This window comes from Anopheles darlingi, chromosome 2 (genome assembly GCF_943734745.1).
Source record: "Anopheles darlingi chromosome 2, idAnoDarlMG_H_01, whole genome shotgun sequence".
In the NCBI taxonomy this organism is placed as follows: domain Eukaryota; kingdom Metazoa; phylum Arthropoda; class Insecta; order Diptera; family Culicidae; genus Anopheles; species Anopheles darlingi.
The window spans coordinates 72,231,057-72,248,556 of record NC_064874.1 but is presented as its reverse complement, the minus strand read 5'-3'; the positions used below and the strand labels follow the sequence as shown (position 1 = coordinate 72,248,556).

At 47.5% G+C, this 17,500-nt stretch overlaps 2 protein-coding genes and 1 long non-coding RNA gene across 3 annotated transcripts in view; all 3 read right to left on the bottom strand.

Moving 5' to 3' along the window:
- LOC125960156 (uncharacterized) overlaps positions 1–16,057 on the bottom strand; it is a 53,404-nt gene extending 37,347 nt beyond the window's left edge. The window contains exon 1 of the long non-coding RNA XR_007469819.1: positions 15,596–16,057. This is a non-coding gene — a long non-coding RNA (uncharacterized LOC125960156). The remainder of the gene's footprint in view (positions 1–15,595) is intronic.
- On the bottom strand, positions 319–14,261 carry LOC125960148 (uncharacterized protein DDB_G0283357-like). Its single transcript, XM_049693360.1, has one exon. The coding sequence runs from the start codon at positions 12,402–12,404 to the stop codon at positions 11,427–11,429; it is 978 nt and encodes a 325-aa protein (XP_049549317.1). The 5' UTR covers positions 12,405–14,261; the 3' UTR covers positions 319–11,426.
- Positions 16,058–16,182: 125 nt separating the features above from the next.
- The window catches only part of LOC125960139 (chromodomain-helicase-DNA-binding protein 1), a 10,251-nt gene continuing 8,933 nt past the window's right edge, over positions 16,183–17,500 (bottom strand). Inside the window, exon 7 of the mRNA XM_049693345.1 lies at positions 16,183–17,500. This exon is cut by the window's right edge and continues 307 nt beyond it. Coding sequence (XP_049549302.1) covers positions 17,495–17,500 — 6 coding nt within the window. The 3' untranslated portion in view covers positions 16,183–17,494.

Genomic DNA, 17,500 nt, shown 5'->3' with positions numbered 1-17,500 from the left:
GTTTGTGATTAGGGATTGTAAGGTTTTTGGTCGTACTCCGTCGTATTCTAAAACATCCCAACGAAAACGTGAGAAGAATTCACATACTCTGTGTGGTCACCAAAACCACACCCGCCCCGCACACTTAGATTATTGCAAATACAGTTTTTAGTTGCTACATGTGCACACGTTGTTGTTCTGTTCTGGTGTACGGTTTTTGTAGGGTTTGTTTTTGTTTCGCTTTTGTACGAGTGGGTGGTGGGAGGATACAATTTGTTCAATGCGCCACCACCCCCTGTCCTGTCCGCTGTTCCTTGCCCAGTTCGAAATTGCACAAGATTGGCGCGGCGTTTGTTTTTTGCACAATTCTTGTTTTTTTTTCTCTCCCGTTTTGTAATTGTTACCTTGCGCGCACCAGGTACTTTCAGCCTTTTTATACTATAATTAATTCACCTTTTTACATTTTTATGCACATAACTATACAATGTTGTGTTGCGGGCGCCCCTCCCTCTCGCAAGCGCCACACAATTCTTCTGCAAGAGTTGTGACCACGAAAAGCAAAGCTGTTCCAATTTCGTTAGCCACGTTAGCCTGCCACGCGTCCTCTTTCTGGCTCTCATCGTGTCACATTTGCACAAACACAGTTCCTGTCTTCTTTTGACGTGTCATATCTGTAGGAAGATCCTACAGATCCACTTCTTCTCGTTGACTCGACACGAAATATTATGAAATTTAGCTGTTGCCATTACATGCCTGATCTAGAGAGAGAGAGAGAGAGAGAGGTGATGGTCACTGATTGACGATCGTGCAAAACCCCGCTTGCCTCATATACAGGATCAAACCACTCAAAACGCATTAGCAAAATATAACTCCTGTTGTCCTTAAAAGGTAATGAAACACCGATGCAGATGCGGTGCTCAGGTCCTATCTTTATCAAAGCCTGTGTTTACATCGTTCCCCATCGTTCCCGCTATCAGGGGAGCGATCGTCAGATGTGTAGCATTCAGCACAAGCGTTCAAAATGTGGTGTATCTGAGTTTCTTAGTATCGCAAAAGTTGTTGTTCATATCCTGGGAGACAGTGTGTCTATGGATGGCGGTACTTCCGCTCCATCTGTACCGTTGACTTTGTTCTCCCGCGGTACCGTTTTTTTTTCTCGAATCACAGTTGTTTGCATCAGTTGTTATTTCGGGTTTTTATCGGATTCTGTTTTCCAGGTAGGATAGGTCCTTCAGTTTTTCTTGTTGTTGTTGTTGTTGTTGTTTGTCGCGGTAGTTTGACTAAACGCGCTCCCCGTTGTTTTCTTTTAAATATATCTTGGCTATATAAATCGTCGTTCTTAGGTTGTACGTGCACTCGCCTTTTTTGCTCGATGTTAAATGGTCTCTTACATTAATTTAAAATTTGTACGTTTCACTTGTTCTGTTTTTTTTTTGCTTCACCGTGTGTAAGACAAATTATTGTTATCCATGTAATTGTACGAGTGTGGAGTGGAATCCCCTATGCCTTGACATGTTTCTAAAGAACCTATTCGAAACTGGAGAACATGGATCACGACGATGCGACGATCCTTCTGCCCGCGTTTGTTAACTTTCCGGTTATCATTGCCGAAACAAGAGCATCGACATTCCACAGTGGATAAGAGTATGCAGGGGAGAAGTGCAATCGTTAAAATTGCACCGTTAAAAAGCCGTCCCCAAAAAAATAATGCTCGCCGTTTTGGTGCGAAACTGAACTCAGTAAATGATCACGCGCTGCATAAGTGCAGAGGCTCGAAATGTCGAGACACATTTAACAACCAGTTTTTGGGGGGTAAACACCGCGAGAGGATCCCCATTTCCAATCCGTATCTCGATCGCAAACTCTCTAGCCGCAGCAACAGCAGCAGCAGCAGCATCGAGTTAAATAGGGTGCTGCTGCCCTGGGCGCACGTTTCTCTATTAAACCTCTTCTCGTCTCGACTGCAACATGGCCGTCGCTCCCGACAAAACGTGAATAAAACGTCCCAAGCCAAGTTTAAAAGAGAAAAAAAAGTAAGGCGCAGCAAACTAGTTAAACGGCTTTTCGTTCACACAGGGCCTGGGCCTCCCCCCCATCCCGACGACGACGACAGCCAGGCCAGTGCGTGCGTGCGCGCGGCATCATTACAGAGTGTCTTTCTCAACCGAACCGGCGACTCTCGAACACGCTCAACACAGTGGCAACCGGTGGCCCCGGTGGTGGTGGCCGGCTCGGCGAGTGTGTTGCCATAAAAGACGATCGCCAACGTTGAAACAGGCTTTCGAGCAACGGCGCACCGTTCACAACACACTCTACACTCTACTACGCGGCCCCGCGTACGGCAGCAAAAACAGGCTCAGCGCTCAGGAGGCTTCGGTGGTGCTGTGTTTGAAAGCTTCTCTCGCGTAAATATAGAGAGGAAACCACGAAATAAGCCGGGGGGAGGGGAGAAAGAAAAAAACCTCAAACCAGACCGAACGATCAACCCACACACGGGCCAGGGTCGCGTCATGCAGACTCGAAAACTGGTTTGAGGGCGGTTGCTGGTTGTGATGTGTTCTGTGGCGCGTTTCTAAAGCCCAAGATATATCAAAAACCAAAACAATAAAGAAAGAAAAAAACATACGCAATCCTTACGATCGATGCGCGATCGATGTGGTCTCAGGAAAACACACATCAAACCATAGGAGTATTCTATTTGAAATGGCTTTACGGCGATCTCGAAAGAAGTTAGTCGACTGGTGAGAGTGTAACTAACTGCCGATCGTACGGTGCAAAGCGCTTCTGAAGCACGATCGTGCGATCGCGAGCACTTTCAAAATACCAGTCTGGCGCCACCACAGACCGCGGTCTCCATGAGGGGAGCAATACTGTGCAGCGGCGCTTAGCTAAAAACCGTTGCACCAACAGTCATACCCTGGCGCACGGTGAACGGTAGCTGAGTAGGAGGATCATATCCCTCAGTCGGCAACGTTAGTGTCAACAAGTCCTACGCTACTAGCACCAACCAAAGCGCGATTAACTAGCGGAGACGACGTTCTACTACGACGATACTACTTCCACTGTGGACGACCGGGAAAACGCGAAACAACGGTGATCATGTTGAGATGAAAAAGGATCAAAACTGAACACAGGACACCAAACAGGTGCACGCCGCCACAGAGAGCTGACACCTTGGGCCGTGTGTCGTTTGGAGTGTTCTTTCGCTTCGCGTTTTAAAGTTGTCTCAAACTACTGCCTAGAGATTTGTACGTTTGGTTTTTGGTAGTCTTATTGATTTCGTATTGTTCTGGGTTCTCTGTGCGGGGGGATATTGATTATCATACCTTCTTGACTCATGGAAAACAATTCACTTTTGTTACTTTGTGGCCTGCTAGCAACACTTGCCGAGACACAATAACAACATCAGATATTGATGACAAAAAATGTGGAAGTGATAGATGGAATTGTAATAGCGCAAATTGACAATCATGGATTGAATTTCGCCAGCTCTACTCGACTCGAATCAAAAAGCGCACTACGAACGAACATGCAAGTAAACATGTTCGGTTGATAAAATTGATTAAAAAGTGAAATCACAAAGAGTGTGAAACGTGTGAAATGAAGTCGATGTAGCATCCACACAGTGTGGGCCACAAAGGAGCCAAACACTATTAGCTGCCCCCATCTCGGCAACAATGTTGTGTAAACACACACACACACACAATCTTTTTCTCTCTCTTTATCTATTTTGGTATGGTGCTAATATGGGAAAACAGCTCGGTACAGTACGGCGCCCAACATCTTTCGCCGCTGATGTGGTGGTGGTGGTGGCGGGCCAACTGTGACCGATCCTCGCCCCTTATCTCACCCCTTTTTTGAGGGCCACTCGCGCCTATTACACGCTCTGGGGCTCGATGTGTTCGATTTAACAATGTAGCATCAGCCTTTACGAGAGAGCAACAGACGTTGTTGTCGTTGCTGAAGATCTTAGAGATAATGCTGTATCCTCCCCACAGCAGATGAAGGTTTGATTGTTGGCCCGCGAGAGGAGCCGAGGAGTTCAGTTGGCTGATCGCTTTCTCCTGCAAAACCTACCCTTTGCCTTTATCGGTTTTTGAGGATAAAGGCGGACCACACTCGACTCGACTCGGTCGAAATAGGACCTCTCTCCTTCAATATTATGATCTCTACAGTGATCTTTCACCTTAAAATATCTATGAATGTGATAGTATCTGTTTTTATACATAAAACAACAAACCGGTATCAACGCCTTCTCTGCCGCTGCGCACACATCAATTCGATCGGATTCTTAGGAGAAAGAGGTTGCATAACGGTCACTAACTGTTCCACCCATACATGGCCGATCTCGCTTTTTCTCTCTCTCTCTCTCTCTCTCTTCGCTATCCTTACGTACGGGTTTACAAGTTTCTTCTTTAAAAAATAGTTCAGTTAAAATTGTCTGCTTGACGCAAATATTTTACAAACATTTACGAAGGTTTGTAGTAACATTCCTCTGCGATCACATTTCGTTCGAGACGTTGGTTTGAATATATTAATCCATTTTTTTGTTTGTTTGAAGCAAGGAGGATGTCGTGTGTGTCGTACTTTTACGTAAAATATGCATCCACGAAAAGAGGGGTCCGTCCTCTGGAACTGGCCATTAACTCCAGTACTGCCCAGTTACAGCCGTGCTGCAAGGTGTCCCTCCTGCCCAGCGCAAGGGCCCAGCTCTTTGATTAGTGATTTAGTGTGTAGTTTGTGTTGTTATTGAGTTGAAGTTCCGTTAATTCTGCTAAGATGGTGCGCATCACACCTTTTCCGATGCAATTCGGGAAAGTAAAGCAAATTCATTCGTTACATATTTCCTGTTTTTTTGTTTGTTTGTTTGTTTGTTCATTAGTTGTTGTCCCTTCGCCCTTTTCTGTGGCTCATGATCTCGTGACGGGAAAGTGGGCCAAGTTTTCTTCCCTTCTGCCTTTTGATATATAAAAATATTTATTATCACATTCAAATATATTTGTTAAGCGCTCTGTAGATCATATTTTGTCGTGTTGTGACACTCGAGTATACCACAAGTTGTTACCTGGCACCTATACGAAACGAGCCAGCGACTATCACCGTGTACGTGTGATTACGCCTGATTACAAGCTTTGTTGTTGTTTTCATTTTTAACAATTAATGGAAATCATTTCCATCGATTTCCCTTTTAGGCCTATTGCACAAGAACCAGTACGAATTCATTCCCGCATTCCACAGGTTCGATCATTCAACAACAGCTAAAAGTCACATATTACGTTAATTCCGCTTACTATCTGCGTTCCCTAACAGTACCCCCCTTCTGCCCTAACTTTCTCGCTTTCTTATCGACAAGTATCGCAACAAAATAATCCAAAAGCGTTCACCGAAGAAACCAAATATCGTAAAGTCGCGAAATCCGCGAGACTAGAGAGAAACCATCCTAGAGAAGTAGTAGTTGTTAAACGAAGACGATTCAGAGAGGCTACCACCCATGGTACCCCCTCCTCTCTTGTGTTGTGTTTTCCACCCTTAAAAACCCACACGTTAATGAACGGTTTTGCAATATTTTGTTGCCAACTGGCTACTGTCCTTTGTACCGGGGATCTTTGTTCCTATATTCACCAAGAACCATGCTTGCCCAATGTGCTCTTCGTTGGTAAATCGAGCCATCGAACCATACACAGGACGAAGGAATCCGTGGCGAGGAGGAACCTGGCACCTTCCTCTCTGTTGTATCACAATCCTCCATCCGAAGATGATGTTATAAACTCACTTGCAGTTATATGTACAAAAATGTAAAAAAGAAGAATGAAAAGGATCGTCGCGGACACTCTCGGACGATGCACGCTATAAAAAGGCTGTTGGTGTATGTTGTGTGCGCGCAAAACTCAGCATATATCAGCATAGTTGGCAAAGTCGTGCTGCTGCTGCTGCTGTTGCTGCCACGAATAAATCTCAAAGCCAGCGCTTGGCGATCGCATTTTGGTTAACCTGAAAACCGATCACTCTGAGGCGATGTGTTTTGTACTTGCACCTTACACGAACGTTATTTCGCTAGCTTATGATTTCTCCCTGTGTGATGAGTCCTTTTCGGGCGCGACAGGACATATTTTCGCACCGACACACACAGCTGCAGTAAAAATCGTTGATCACAATATATTATCTCTCCCCCTCTGTCCCCTTGCCTCGTTTTATCTATCATTCGATTGTTCCATTGTTAGTTGCCAAACATTTACATACCTAACGTAAACCTAGACAAACATAAAGGCTACAGTCTCACACCAACGGCACAGGGGCGCAAGCTTGGCTTGTGTCCTTTGCCACCAATCCTGGAGCACTCCTATCACTTTCTTCGATCGATGATCATCCACGGCATCATCAGCTACTGAATGATCGAAGAAGATATCCTGTATCTACGCTCAAAAGCGCAGCATTTTACAGCAAACACTAACTCTCCCCCTCCGCCAGTGATGACAAGCGGATTGTGAACATTTGCGCCAAACAATGAAACATCATCCTCCATCCCCCATTCACAATCGCAGTGCTGTTAACATCATGGTCTCAACCTGGCGTGCGTTGTTGTTTCGCGTGTAAGTTAGAATCGTACGCGAAGCACGCGGCTGAGAGGCCTCACGAAACGTGAAACAAACATCATTCCACGTTTCTGACGTTCGTGTGTAGTGTGCATAGCGGATCTCTGGTATCATCTCCCTTCCTCCCTCACCTTGCCCTGAACTGATGCTTCAAAAGTGCAAACTCGAAGATGAGCCGGCACACTAACAAAAATGCGCGCAACTCAATTGTGCTCACAGACGCACATTCAACCCTTCTCTCACGCCAGGAGGCGCCAGCAACCAAAACCATTGTTCCTTTGCTGGTGGCGTGTGGTTCGGTTGCTAAAGGTCTACCAGGTGGCAGAGAGGGAAAGGGCACGACGTGAATGACTTGATGAGAAGTCGCTCTCATCCATCCCCTATCTGCACCCTTAATCAGAGCTCTAATCTCTGGCCAAACAACCATCTCTCTCTCTGTCACTCTTTCACCTATCATGCTCTAACCCCTTCCTTCCCCCTGATATTCTCTAGCAAGGCTGGGTTGGCTCTCTCGCATCTGCGTCATCGAGGGATCGGGATGTTTTTTCTGCTGTTTTTTGGACGGAACGCACTCTCGAGCACGAAAAGAACTGCGTAGTTTGCGCGTTCCGCCCGTCCGCCGCCTGGAGTGCCATCATCAATTTTCATGGGCACGCTCACACCAACAGCGGCGCACAAACACACACGCAGAGACACGCCGAACGAACGAGAGTTTGACCTACGGTCTCAATTTAGCGTTGTTGTTCGTTTCGCTGAGAGAACGGCTGAGCAAACATTATCATGCTCGTCGTGCTCCGTGCTTCTCGCGTTATCTAGGGAGGCGGCGGCGGGCGAGCATTTGGTGAAGAAAAACAACTTCAAATTCAAAATACTTAGCTGACACCCGACGACGGCGACGACGACGGCGACCGACAACCGGGACCACCGATCCGGTCGGTCATCTGCTGTGAGAGAACACGAGACAAAACACGGGCGATATACGTGACTCAACTCTCGTACGCCGTCGTTGTGCGCTGGGGGGATGTTGTCAACAGCAACCAACGCCGACCAGGAACCGGCGCTTCACGGACAAGGTGAAGCACCAAAGAGCTACAAGGTACACACTGTTCTTCCTTTAGAACCACCCTATGGCCACCTTATGATTCACTTTGAAACATTTTCTTCTGAAAGAGTACCGCCGCCTGAGAGATACATCCGTTTGTCCCATCCGTTTTGCTCAACGGCATCCCTACAAACGACAAAAATGAGATACAAAATACACGCACAGCGCAGGCGTCACACAAATCCATCCATTTCCCACCGGCTGCCTGCTTGGATGACGAGATCCAATTTCTCGATAATAATAATCCAAAACAATGGTTGGGATGATGTTGATGTGTGGGTCCAGTGTGAGTGCGCGCAGCCCCCCTCTGTTGTTACCATATTTTCTTCTCCTTTCCTTGACTCGTTTGCTTTGACCACTTTTGGTCACTGAAAACAAGATTTGCTTAAGACTTATAAAAAAAAAAAGACCGATAAATGGGTGGGAGGAAAAAAAAGAAAGAAAACAAAAAAAAACATATTCCGCTCCTCCGCTACTGCTTTGCTTCAAATACCGTATTTCCGTGGTTTAGCCATATTTCCATGTTCCATGGTCCATTATCCAGTTATGTTCAATTATGTTATGCGTACGCGTGTGTGTGTGTGTGTGTGTTTTATGTTTGCAGATACGAACATGTAACGTGTGTGGCGGCTGTGTGTGCATGTGAATTGTGTGATTAAAATCGTGATCTCCAGTTTCTCATCATTTCGGGTGCGCCTCATGTCCTTTCCCTTCCCCCGTTCCCTGCTCCACAGCCAGCAGCCAGTGAACAAACAGAAGAAAAAAATAAACAAAGAGTTTTTCAATGTTTTTTATGCAAGTGTAGATCTTATTCCTTTTTGTTTGATTCGAAAATTGTTACAGCAAAATAATTATAAGCAAAATTATGTATATATAAAGATTATAAACAATTGATCATCATCATCATTATCTCTGTCGCATATCCCTTTTTCTCATCAGCTTTCCCATTACTATGCCTGCATCCCTCCTTCTGTCCTCTTTCCTGTGCTGATCCTATCCTTATCTCGCGTTCTTTCCGCTGCCTCGCTGCTGTTTAGTTACTATTATAACTTCCCACAAAAAATGGGGAAAGGAATCACGCGGGATGGGGTGGGGGGAGGCTATCGGATGGTGATGATGCCGCCTTCGCCGCCGCCCGCATCGTACGAAGAGAGAGAGAGAGAGCCACAGTCAGCAGGACAAATTAACTTAAAACATTAATCTGTCTGCCTGCTCCGCTCCCCGCTTCGCACCATTCAGAGCATTCACACCCTCTCTCCCTCCCTCGATTTATCACCCTACTTTGAACTGTTCCGGCCACACCACCCCTCTGCCACCTGGTGTGCTGCTAATGGTGTTGTTGTTGATGCTGATCGTGCGTGCGCGATCGCTGGTGCTGCCGTTGCAGCTCTGCAACTTCGTTGTTGCTTTACAAACAATAGATGGTGGTATTGCTTGTTGTATGGATGGCAATGCAGCAACAACAGCAGCAGCAGCAGCAGCAGCATTTGCAGCACACAATGCAATGCAAGGCAATGCGAGGCTGCTGCAGCTGTGCCAAGAGAAGAAACAAACTTTGCCCGATGGTGGAGCAGCGTTGATATGGTTCTGGCGCATCATGCGATCATGCGAAGAAGAAGATCTCGCACGAGGTTGTTCACAGGATGCGTAGATCATCGTCTTCACTACGCGGCACGCATCAGGCCAGTTCGTAGATGTAGGGGGTGTCTTTGCATAAGTGAGTACGCGTGAGGGGGATGATCTTTGCATGACGCGCGATCGCACGCAAATGCACGCGAATAAATCGTTTAAAAAAAGTATTTATAAAAATAAGCCTTTCCACATCAAGGAGAAGTGATGATACGCTACCACATCCCCTCTCTTCCTCCTCTTCCTCCTCCTCTTTTTCCACTGGCTGGATGGCTGCCTATCAACCTCTCCCCTTGCGGCGCATGACTCTGTTGTTGTTGTTGTTGTTGATGTTGCACTTCTGACTCGCCTTAGACCTCCGTTCTCTCTCTCTGTCCTCTACTATACAGTCACTAGCGCCAAATCACACATACACACACACATGCACGCTAATACACACACATACACACACACGCACACGCATACAGATGATCCTTTGAGACGCTGCCCAAGTGTCCTGTCATAGATCTTTTTCAACGGTACGATCTGCTACTACTCCTGCTACTGCTTAATCGGATCGTACGGACATTCTTCCTCATGATCATCATCATCATCATCATCATCATCGTTCTTGCATTGTACTACGAGATGTTTGTTGCTGTGTTGTTGGTTTTCTTTTTTTTTCTTTGTTTTTATACAATTTTCTCTTCTTCTTAGATCCACTTTCTCTCTTTCTCCCGCACTCGTTCTCGCCCTCTCTCCCTCTTGCTTCGCTTACTACTGGTATTATTACAAGCCATTTGTGTTGAAATAAGTATTGATCACAATTGAAATGCGTCACACGCCCGGCACCGCACCGCCCCGCATCGAGCGTGCCCCCGGGCATCCTTCTTCCTCAGCTAAATCCATCGTTTCACCCCCAACAATGGCGCCCCTCTCTGCATCACACCCCAAACTCATCCACTCGTCTACCACGACACACGACGACACTAGGGACTACTACAACTACTACTACCTACTACTATTACTGCAACACTCTTAACTTCATGGCGTGTTTACTGTGTGTTTGAAGATCACTTCTGACGGCGCTTGCTTGCTGCTTCCCTGTCCTTGAAATATCACCATGAAACGAACGATCGACTCCTCTGTTTCCGTGTCTTTCGCTCATCTCTCGCTTTGCTCTGCCCTCCTTTCCTCCCCCTGCTCCTCCTCTTCCTCCTTCCTCTTCTTCTTCTGCTGCTGTTGCTGGTTTGTCTTTCGTTTGCGTCAGTTTGAAAAAAAAACATGGATATTACTTTTAACCATAGCCTAGGATTTGCACTGTGTGGGTAAATTATTCGATTAAAGGTACACCGCGCTCAATATCGCATCGCATCGCATCGTCGCTATCGTCGTCGTCGTCGTCGTCATAGCAATCACAACTTGATCAACTCGTCCTCCTTTCGTCGGCCAGTTGTCATCGTCGACCTCTCGTGCTCTCGTTGTCATCCCGCACTGCTTTTCTTATGGATGTATAACACACATACACACACATACACATCTTCTTCTTTGCTAGGAACTCTGCTTTCGTTTTGCGTCCTGCAACCACCATCATACCGCGTAGTATATGGTGGCGCCTGGCGTTGCTGTTGCTGCTGCTACCTCTTCATCTTGGCGTGGCGACGATGAAAGATCTCTCTCGTCGTGAGATCACTATGTGCATGAGACACAGACACTTTTTCTTCTTCTTGTTTCGCATTCCCCTCACGCTCGCGTACCTCTATCTCTCTTTCTCTCTCCCTCCGCCCATTTGCAATAATTCACTGAAGCGATCTTCCTCGGCACGTAAAAACCGAACCGCAGCATTAACACACGTAAGTTCCCTCTTCCTCTTCGCTTCCTCATCCCAAGTACTAATGGATGATAAGAGATCCGTTTCTGCATGCTCCTTCTCCTGCTTCTCACCCCTGTTCCCAAGCTTACGTTATACCCTCCGGTGGTAGCGATGAGATGGTGGGTAATGCTGCGGCCATCAAGTTAAACGCATTTAGGTAATGGTGGTGGTGTAGTGGTTGTGGTGGTCGTGGGTGGTTTGGTTTGTGATCGATGTTGATCGGGGGGCACCTCTATGTTGTCTTCTACTTCGTCGTCGTCGTTGCGCGCGCTTAACATTGAGTTCGCACTTTGTTGTTGACGAACTGGTTGTCCCAGTGGAAGTATTGCTGGGACTGGTGGACGGCCGCAGCCGATGGATAGAAGCTATTTCCATGCTGCTGCTGCTGCTGCTGTTGTTGCTGCTGTTGCTGCTGCTGCTGCTGCTGCTGCTGTTGTTGCTGCTGCTGCTGCTGCTGTTGGTATCTGGCCAGCTGCTGATAGTTCAGGTAGCCAGCGGCTGCGGCGTTGGCCGCACCGTACGGTGGGCTCAACGGGGGACTAGTTTGTCCGCTCGAGGACGAGCTCATGCTGTTGCTGTGACGCTGCTTAGCGTAATGATGATGGTTGCTGTTGTTGTTGCCATGGTTATGGTGATGATGGTGGTTGTTCGATTGGTTGTTGTGATTGTACTTGTTGTTATGGTGCTGCTGCTGGTGCGCCTTGCCGTTGGTGGAGCTGTGCTCCAAGTAGTCGGCGATCGCCCCACCACTGCTACCGTTGCCACTGTCCACCGACGAGACGGACAGATCCAGCCGCCCGACACGCTCCATGATGAACTCATCGCACGGGCTCATCCCGGTGCTGCTGCCCGTCGAATCGAGGTCCGACGACGGGCTGGCACGGCTCTGCGCGATATCGTACAGCACGCAGATCGTCCCGTTTTCACCGATACGATACGACACCTCGTCCGGATCGATCCAGATGGTCAGCTCGAGGGGTAGCAGCTTGCGCAGGATGACCGCATTCAGACCGACGGCGTGGCCCGCCTTCTCGATGATCGGATCCATCTTGCCGTTGATCCGCAGGCACCGAAAGCCGGACCCCTTCGTCGGCACTTCCGGGTACCAGTGACGCTGGAAGTGGCGCGTCAGTATCTGCTCGAGCGAGCCCTTGAAATGCTGCAGCTGGTTCTCCGACAGCTGGTTCGCCTTCCGCACGCGCAGCAAATTCATCACAAAGTCGGCCGCCGAATTCACCTCTGTTCTCATGATGGACGACGCAGGTTGCTGCTGCTGTTGGTGATGGTGGTGATGATAATGCTCGACGTCGTCGTCGTCGTCGTCTTGGTAGGCGCTGCTGCTTCCGAGGTGGCGTGGCAACGGTGTATCGTCGTCGATTTCCCTTTGTGCTGCTGTTTCGTCCCGCAACGTGCGAATAACATTCACAAACTGCGTGCGTCGTGCGTACCAGTTTCGCCTATCCTCCTTCTGCTTCTCCACCACTATTTCTTCCTCTTTTAAGTGCTGCGTCACGCGGAACCGGATATTCGACCGAAGAAGCTCTCACTGGCGCGAGGGGTGATGATGGTGGTGCCCGACGGGGGGAAGGGGGCGATGATCACAAAGCACAAGCACAAGCGCGAATCGAAGGTAAACTGGGGCAAGAAGAGGCGAAGACCACTTGCGCGCGGGTGGTTGGCTGGACTGGAGGTTGAATTCACGGAATCTCAAAAGGATCACACACTTGGGGTGGATGGTGCCAGGCTGCGATATGGTGGTGACTCGGGAACGGAGCCAGGCGAAGGACAAACCGTGTCGGTGTAGGAACGTAGTCAGGAACGAGAAACGAATGAAACAAAAGAGACGGAACCTTTCACACGCGCACAGTACACGCACACAATGGCAACGAACTCATTCAAAAGCAACGCACAGCAGGCACACGGTGCAGCGCACACAACGTAACTTGGTTACGAATTGCCCACACGCACACTCATACGCCGCGCTTTGTGCTTACGCTGTTCGTCCAACACGTTGCGGCCGTGTTGGTGCGTTTTTCTGTTCACACGACGGACTCGCGCGCACAAACACACGCCAGTGGACGGACACACACGGGCACGGGCTGACTGACGACACACGGCACAAACACAGCACACGCACACGACTGTGCGCGATTTCAAAAATGGCTGCTAGCGCGGACCTCGGGCCTATAATTTGCTTGGAAAATTGCAGCTGCTGCTAGCGTGATCTCGCGATTGGCAAAACGAAACTTTTGATTTGAGCAAAACCACTAATTTCGCGCACTTTTCGTGGGTATAACACAGGTCAGCCAGAATTTAGCAGTAGCAACAAAATAAAAAAGAAACGAATAATCACAGATTCAACCGAGATTTGCTCGCTTCTCGTCGGTGGTTCACGGAACTGGCACACGGAGGGGGTCGATGGAGATAGATCTTTTCTCGCGAAACGGCGAACGCGCGACGGTGGCGGTGGTGGTGGTGATGCGTAAGCGACCGGGCAGAGCACATACGGAAACGCGATGTAATCTCCTCGTCCTCGGGCTGGCTGAGGTGGGGTGGGGAGGCTGGCTGCTTTGTGGGTGGTTGGATTTCGCGAAGAAAAACGGCTCTTACGGCACCACACACTGCCAGGTGTCGAGTGTTGGCGGGGGGGATGAGAAGAAGAGCTTCCTGGGCGGAAGCCTGGCCGGAAACTTGAAATTTGGTGTTGGATAAAATCGCACAGCCTCACAACTCCCGCTCGTGTGTCGTCGACTTGCTTGTTCGCCAATTTTCACCAGCCTCAAAAACGCAGCGTTTTCCAATTTCTGCAACGTTAACCTCGATTGAAGCGCGATGAAGAAAAGCAAAAAATTGGCACAGGGTCCTCCTTCTCTGCTGCTGCTGCTGCTGGCCGAGGATAGGGGGGCGCGTTCAAACTTTCGAATCCGCGTTGTCGATCGAGCTAGCGCTAGTCACTTCTCACTCTTTCCTTCGGACAAACATACACACTCGCTCTCTACCTCTCTCGCTCCCTCTCACACTCCTTCCAATCCTTTTCGCTGCGCCACGTTGCCAAGACGGCCGAACGACACTTACTCCTCGAGGGTTTGCACGGTTCTGAAAAAAAATCGGCGTTGTGTTGTTGGTCAGGGTTTTCTCGGCGGTCGGTCGGTCGCTCGGTCACGCACACCGAATCACTCGCGTAAAGCCTGTTTCAGTTAGAATCGGTCCGATCGGTATTTTAAATCACCGATCGTTCTGTATCCAGTATGGATATCGGGAACCTTTTGATAGCGATTTGTTTCTTCTACTTTATTTTATCAAGTAGACAGAAATGTGTAGAATCCCAGGTGATCGAACAGCAGAACACGTGAGCAGCAGCTTTGTTCCTCTTTCTTTTGTTGAGAATTTACTAAATCCATGTAGCCAGATTGTGACTGGAACAGGCTTTAGCCCTAGCGTGTATGTATACGAGTGCTCCCTAGAAAATACGTAGATGTGAGTGGGGAGGCCAACATTTTCAGTGTATCCGATGTTGGTGTTTGTGATCACGAAACCTAAATTGTATGAAGCCTCGTCCACATCATCGGCTGCTCGTTTGACAGTAAAAAAATCGAAGTTTGTTGCGGTGAGTGTTTTAGAATAAAATCGCAAAATTTTATTGTTTTCCGTACATCGGCCTTAGGTTTTGAATTAATACTAGTATTATTATTACTATTATTATTAATATAAAAAGTAAAGTGACTCTTTCTTACCTTTCGTCCGGACTTTAGTAAATATTTTCATCACCATTCTAGTTTCAACTCAATCATCACTGAACAACTTGAACACTTGCACTGTACTTGCTCTTTTCCAAATTTTCTCACATGATTTTTCCATAATTTCCTTTGATCCTTTGACTGATCAGACAAACTGCCCAACGAGATCAAACCGACCTACGGGGATTCCCGTACCACAGCAAGTGTCCATTGTGGGACCTCTAACCGCCAACATGGGTCAAAGATGTAGCAAAATTGGTCCTCTTTCGAAGGACTTTTGTAATGCATTCCAGGGCGAGAGCATAAAAAAGCAGTGATCATTTTTTACGGGGTCTTATCTTCATGTTGCCGATTGGCTTATCACCAAGATACATCCGGAGACGAAGAAACAATGCCCCGCAATCCAACCGCAAATCGTAACCGAGGAAGGCTTTACCTGATAAGAAATGATAAAAATGAAATTATCGCGCATCAAAACTCCGATCCGAATCCAACAGGTCTTGCGACCAAAATTGAAGCGATGCATCGACATGCATAACTCTACAACCTTCCGTCCCTCTCCACGGAACCCCATGACCACACAACCCAAAAGGGAATTCAATATGACCAAAAAATTGGAAAATTCCCGAAAATAGCCTGCAAAAGAACGACCCAACTTGAGACCCCGTTGCTGATTTCATTAAAATAATATGGACTTCCTTACCTCATATGGCCAGCTTCTGCATGCTCTCGAACAATCGCTGGAAGATTGGTTCCAGGAGAGGAAGGTGTCGCAGCGAAATCGGTGGAGAACAAGCAACACCCACCGTAATCTTTACGGGATGCACTAATAAACCTCTTCAAACATGACTAATCATTTGGGGATTCGATCGACACCGCAAATCATTATCGCAGCCCACTTTACACGCTTTGATTAGGGACACAGAACGGATAAGAAACCACCCACCACTAAATACTAAAACAGCACCACACAATCAGCAATCACATCGAATTCCACTTCTTCTGCCGAAATCGGAGCGGACCGAAGAGCTTTCCTAGATAGAAAGGGCGCATATCCTTACACCTGATTGAGAGCCTTTAATTGACTCATCGGGACCCTAAAACTTTCTTTTTTGCGGGAAACACTACACGAAAGGAACGAAACTAGAACGAATTGCATCGCGAGCGCAAGAACTTTTCTGAAAACATCAAGCCGAGAGTGAAAAAAGGCGCCAGTGTCAAAATGCTCGGCGCGGAGCGCATCATCGGAACACCCCTCGGCGCAAACGACAAAAACGAAAAAACGGTAAAAAATGGACGCAAACGGCGCGTAAATTTGAAGAATGCATTTTATATTTCATTGTTGAAGGTGTTTCTTTCATTGGATTTTCCTCTTCGAAAGGTCTCTCGTTATGTTCCGTTGGTTACATTTGCCTTCTTCCCCATCCAGCGATAGCCTACTTCTCTATTTCTATGTAAATTTATACATTCACTTTGCCATCCTATTGCTGTAATAATTTCCTTTCCTGAATGTACAGAACTCGATGCCAGGGTGTACTGCCCGCTAATGACTTCAGTTTCAGTTGCTGTTGTACGTTTTCTTCGCGGTAACGGCGCGCGGGCGTCGTACTTGGAGTATGGTTCCGCTGCTCCAATGTTCCTCGACGACCCTGACCGAGAAACCGAACGCAAGCAATCGATAAAAGAAGCGAGTGGCCGCTAGATACTTAAGATACTTAGCGCGTAAAATCACAAATGTTCAGCACTGCACGCAAGGCAGTGCTCGCGACGACAGCATGTGGTAGACAATCAAATGCCAATACGCACACGCCGAAAATCCAACGATCGCGGTTAAGTTCTAATGGCCCTTGTTGCCATGGTTAACGGAGGATTAGCTGAGAAGTAACCATGGGCAGTAACTTAGTATGTATGTACCTACAGTCCCAAAGGGAGCGTGTGATTGTTGCCTTTGTTAAATTGTTACGTATTCTGATCACTATCATCAACCGCTGTAAATGCTACAAATATACATCGTCCCGCGAGAGAGAGAGTGAGAGTGCGTCGCGCAATGAAGAGTAGGGGATGGATATGTTGTGAATTTAACTAAAATAAAAAAGAAGATAAACAGAGACCTCCACTTCCAGTAATGATGTGTCTAGGCGCTTCAGTTACGCTATAACATGTACTAATCTTTCTCTTGTTTTAGAGTGTAGATCCTGAAATAAATTAATCTTACGCATGTAACTCAATCTCTCCGTGTATGCGGTGCGTGAATGTCGGTGGAATCGAGGATGAAGATAGGCAGAAACATAAATTATCTTTTGCATTTGCACATCCTTCGTTGCGCTACACTTCCTTCCTAACCTTTTTTCACTAGCTTTTTCGCAAACTTATCGCCTAATTGGCTACGCTACTAAAACTCGTACAATAGATCCTTTTTGGCGTACTGGCTACTTCACGAAGTCCCTGTGTCCTAGTAATTACTATCCAGCAGAGCGGGTGGTGTGGCTAACGTGAAACACATTTGCGGGTTCTGTATTCCTGATTTTTCAGCCTCAGCAAACCATCCAGAGGAACGACGAGGACGAACAGAGTGTGACGTGACGGATGAATAAAAACGGAACTAAGA

Bases quoted from the DNA above. Each gene is read 5' to 3' on its own strand.
- LOC125960148 (XM_049693360.1), bottom strand. From the start codon at position 12,404: ATGAGAACAGAGGTGAATTCGGCGGCCGACTTTGTGATGAATTTGCTG.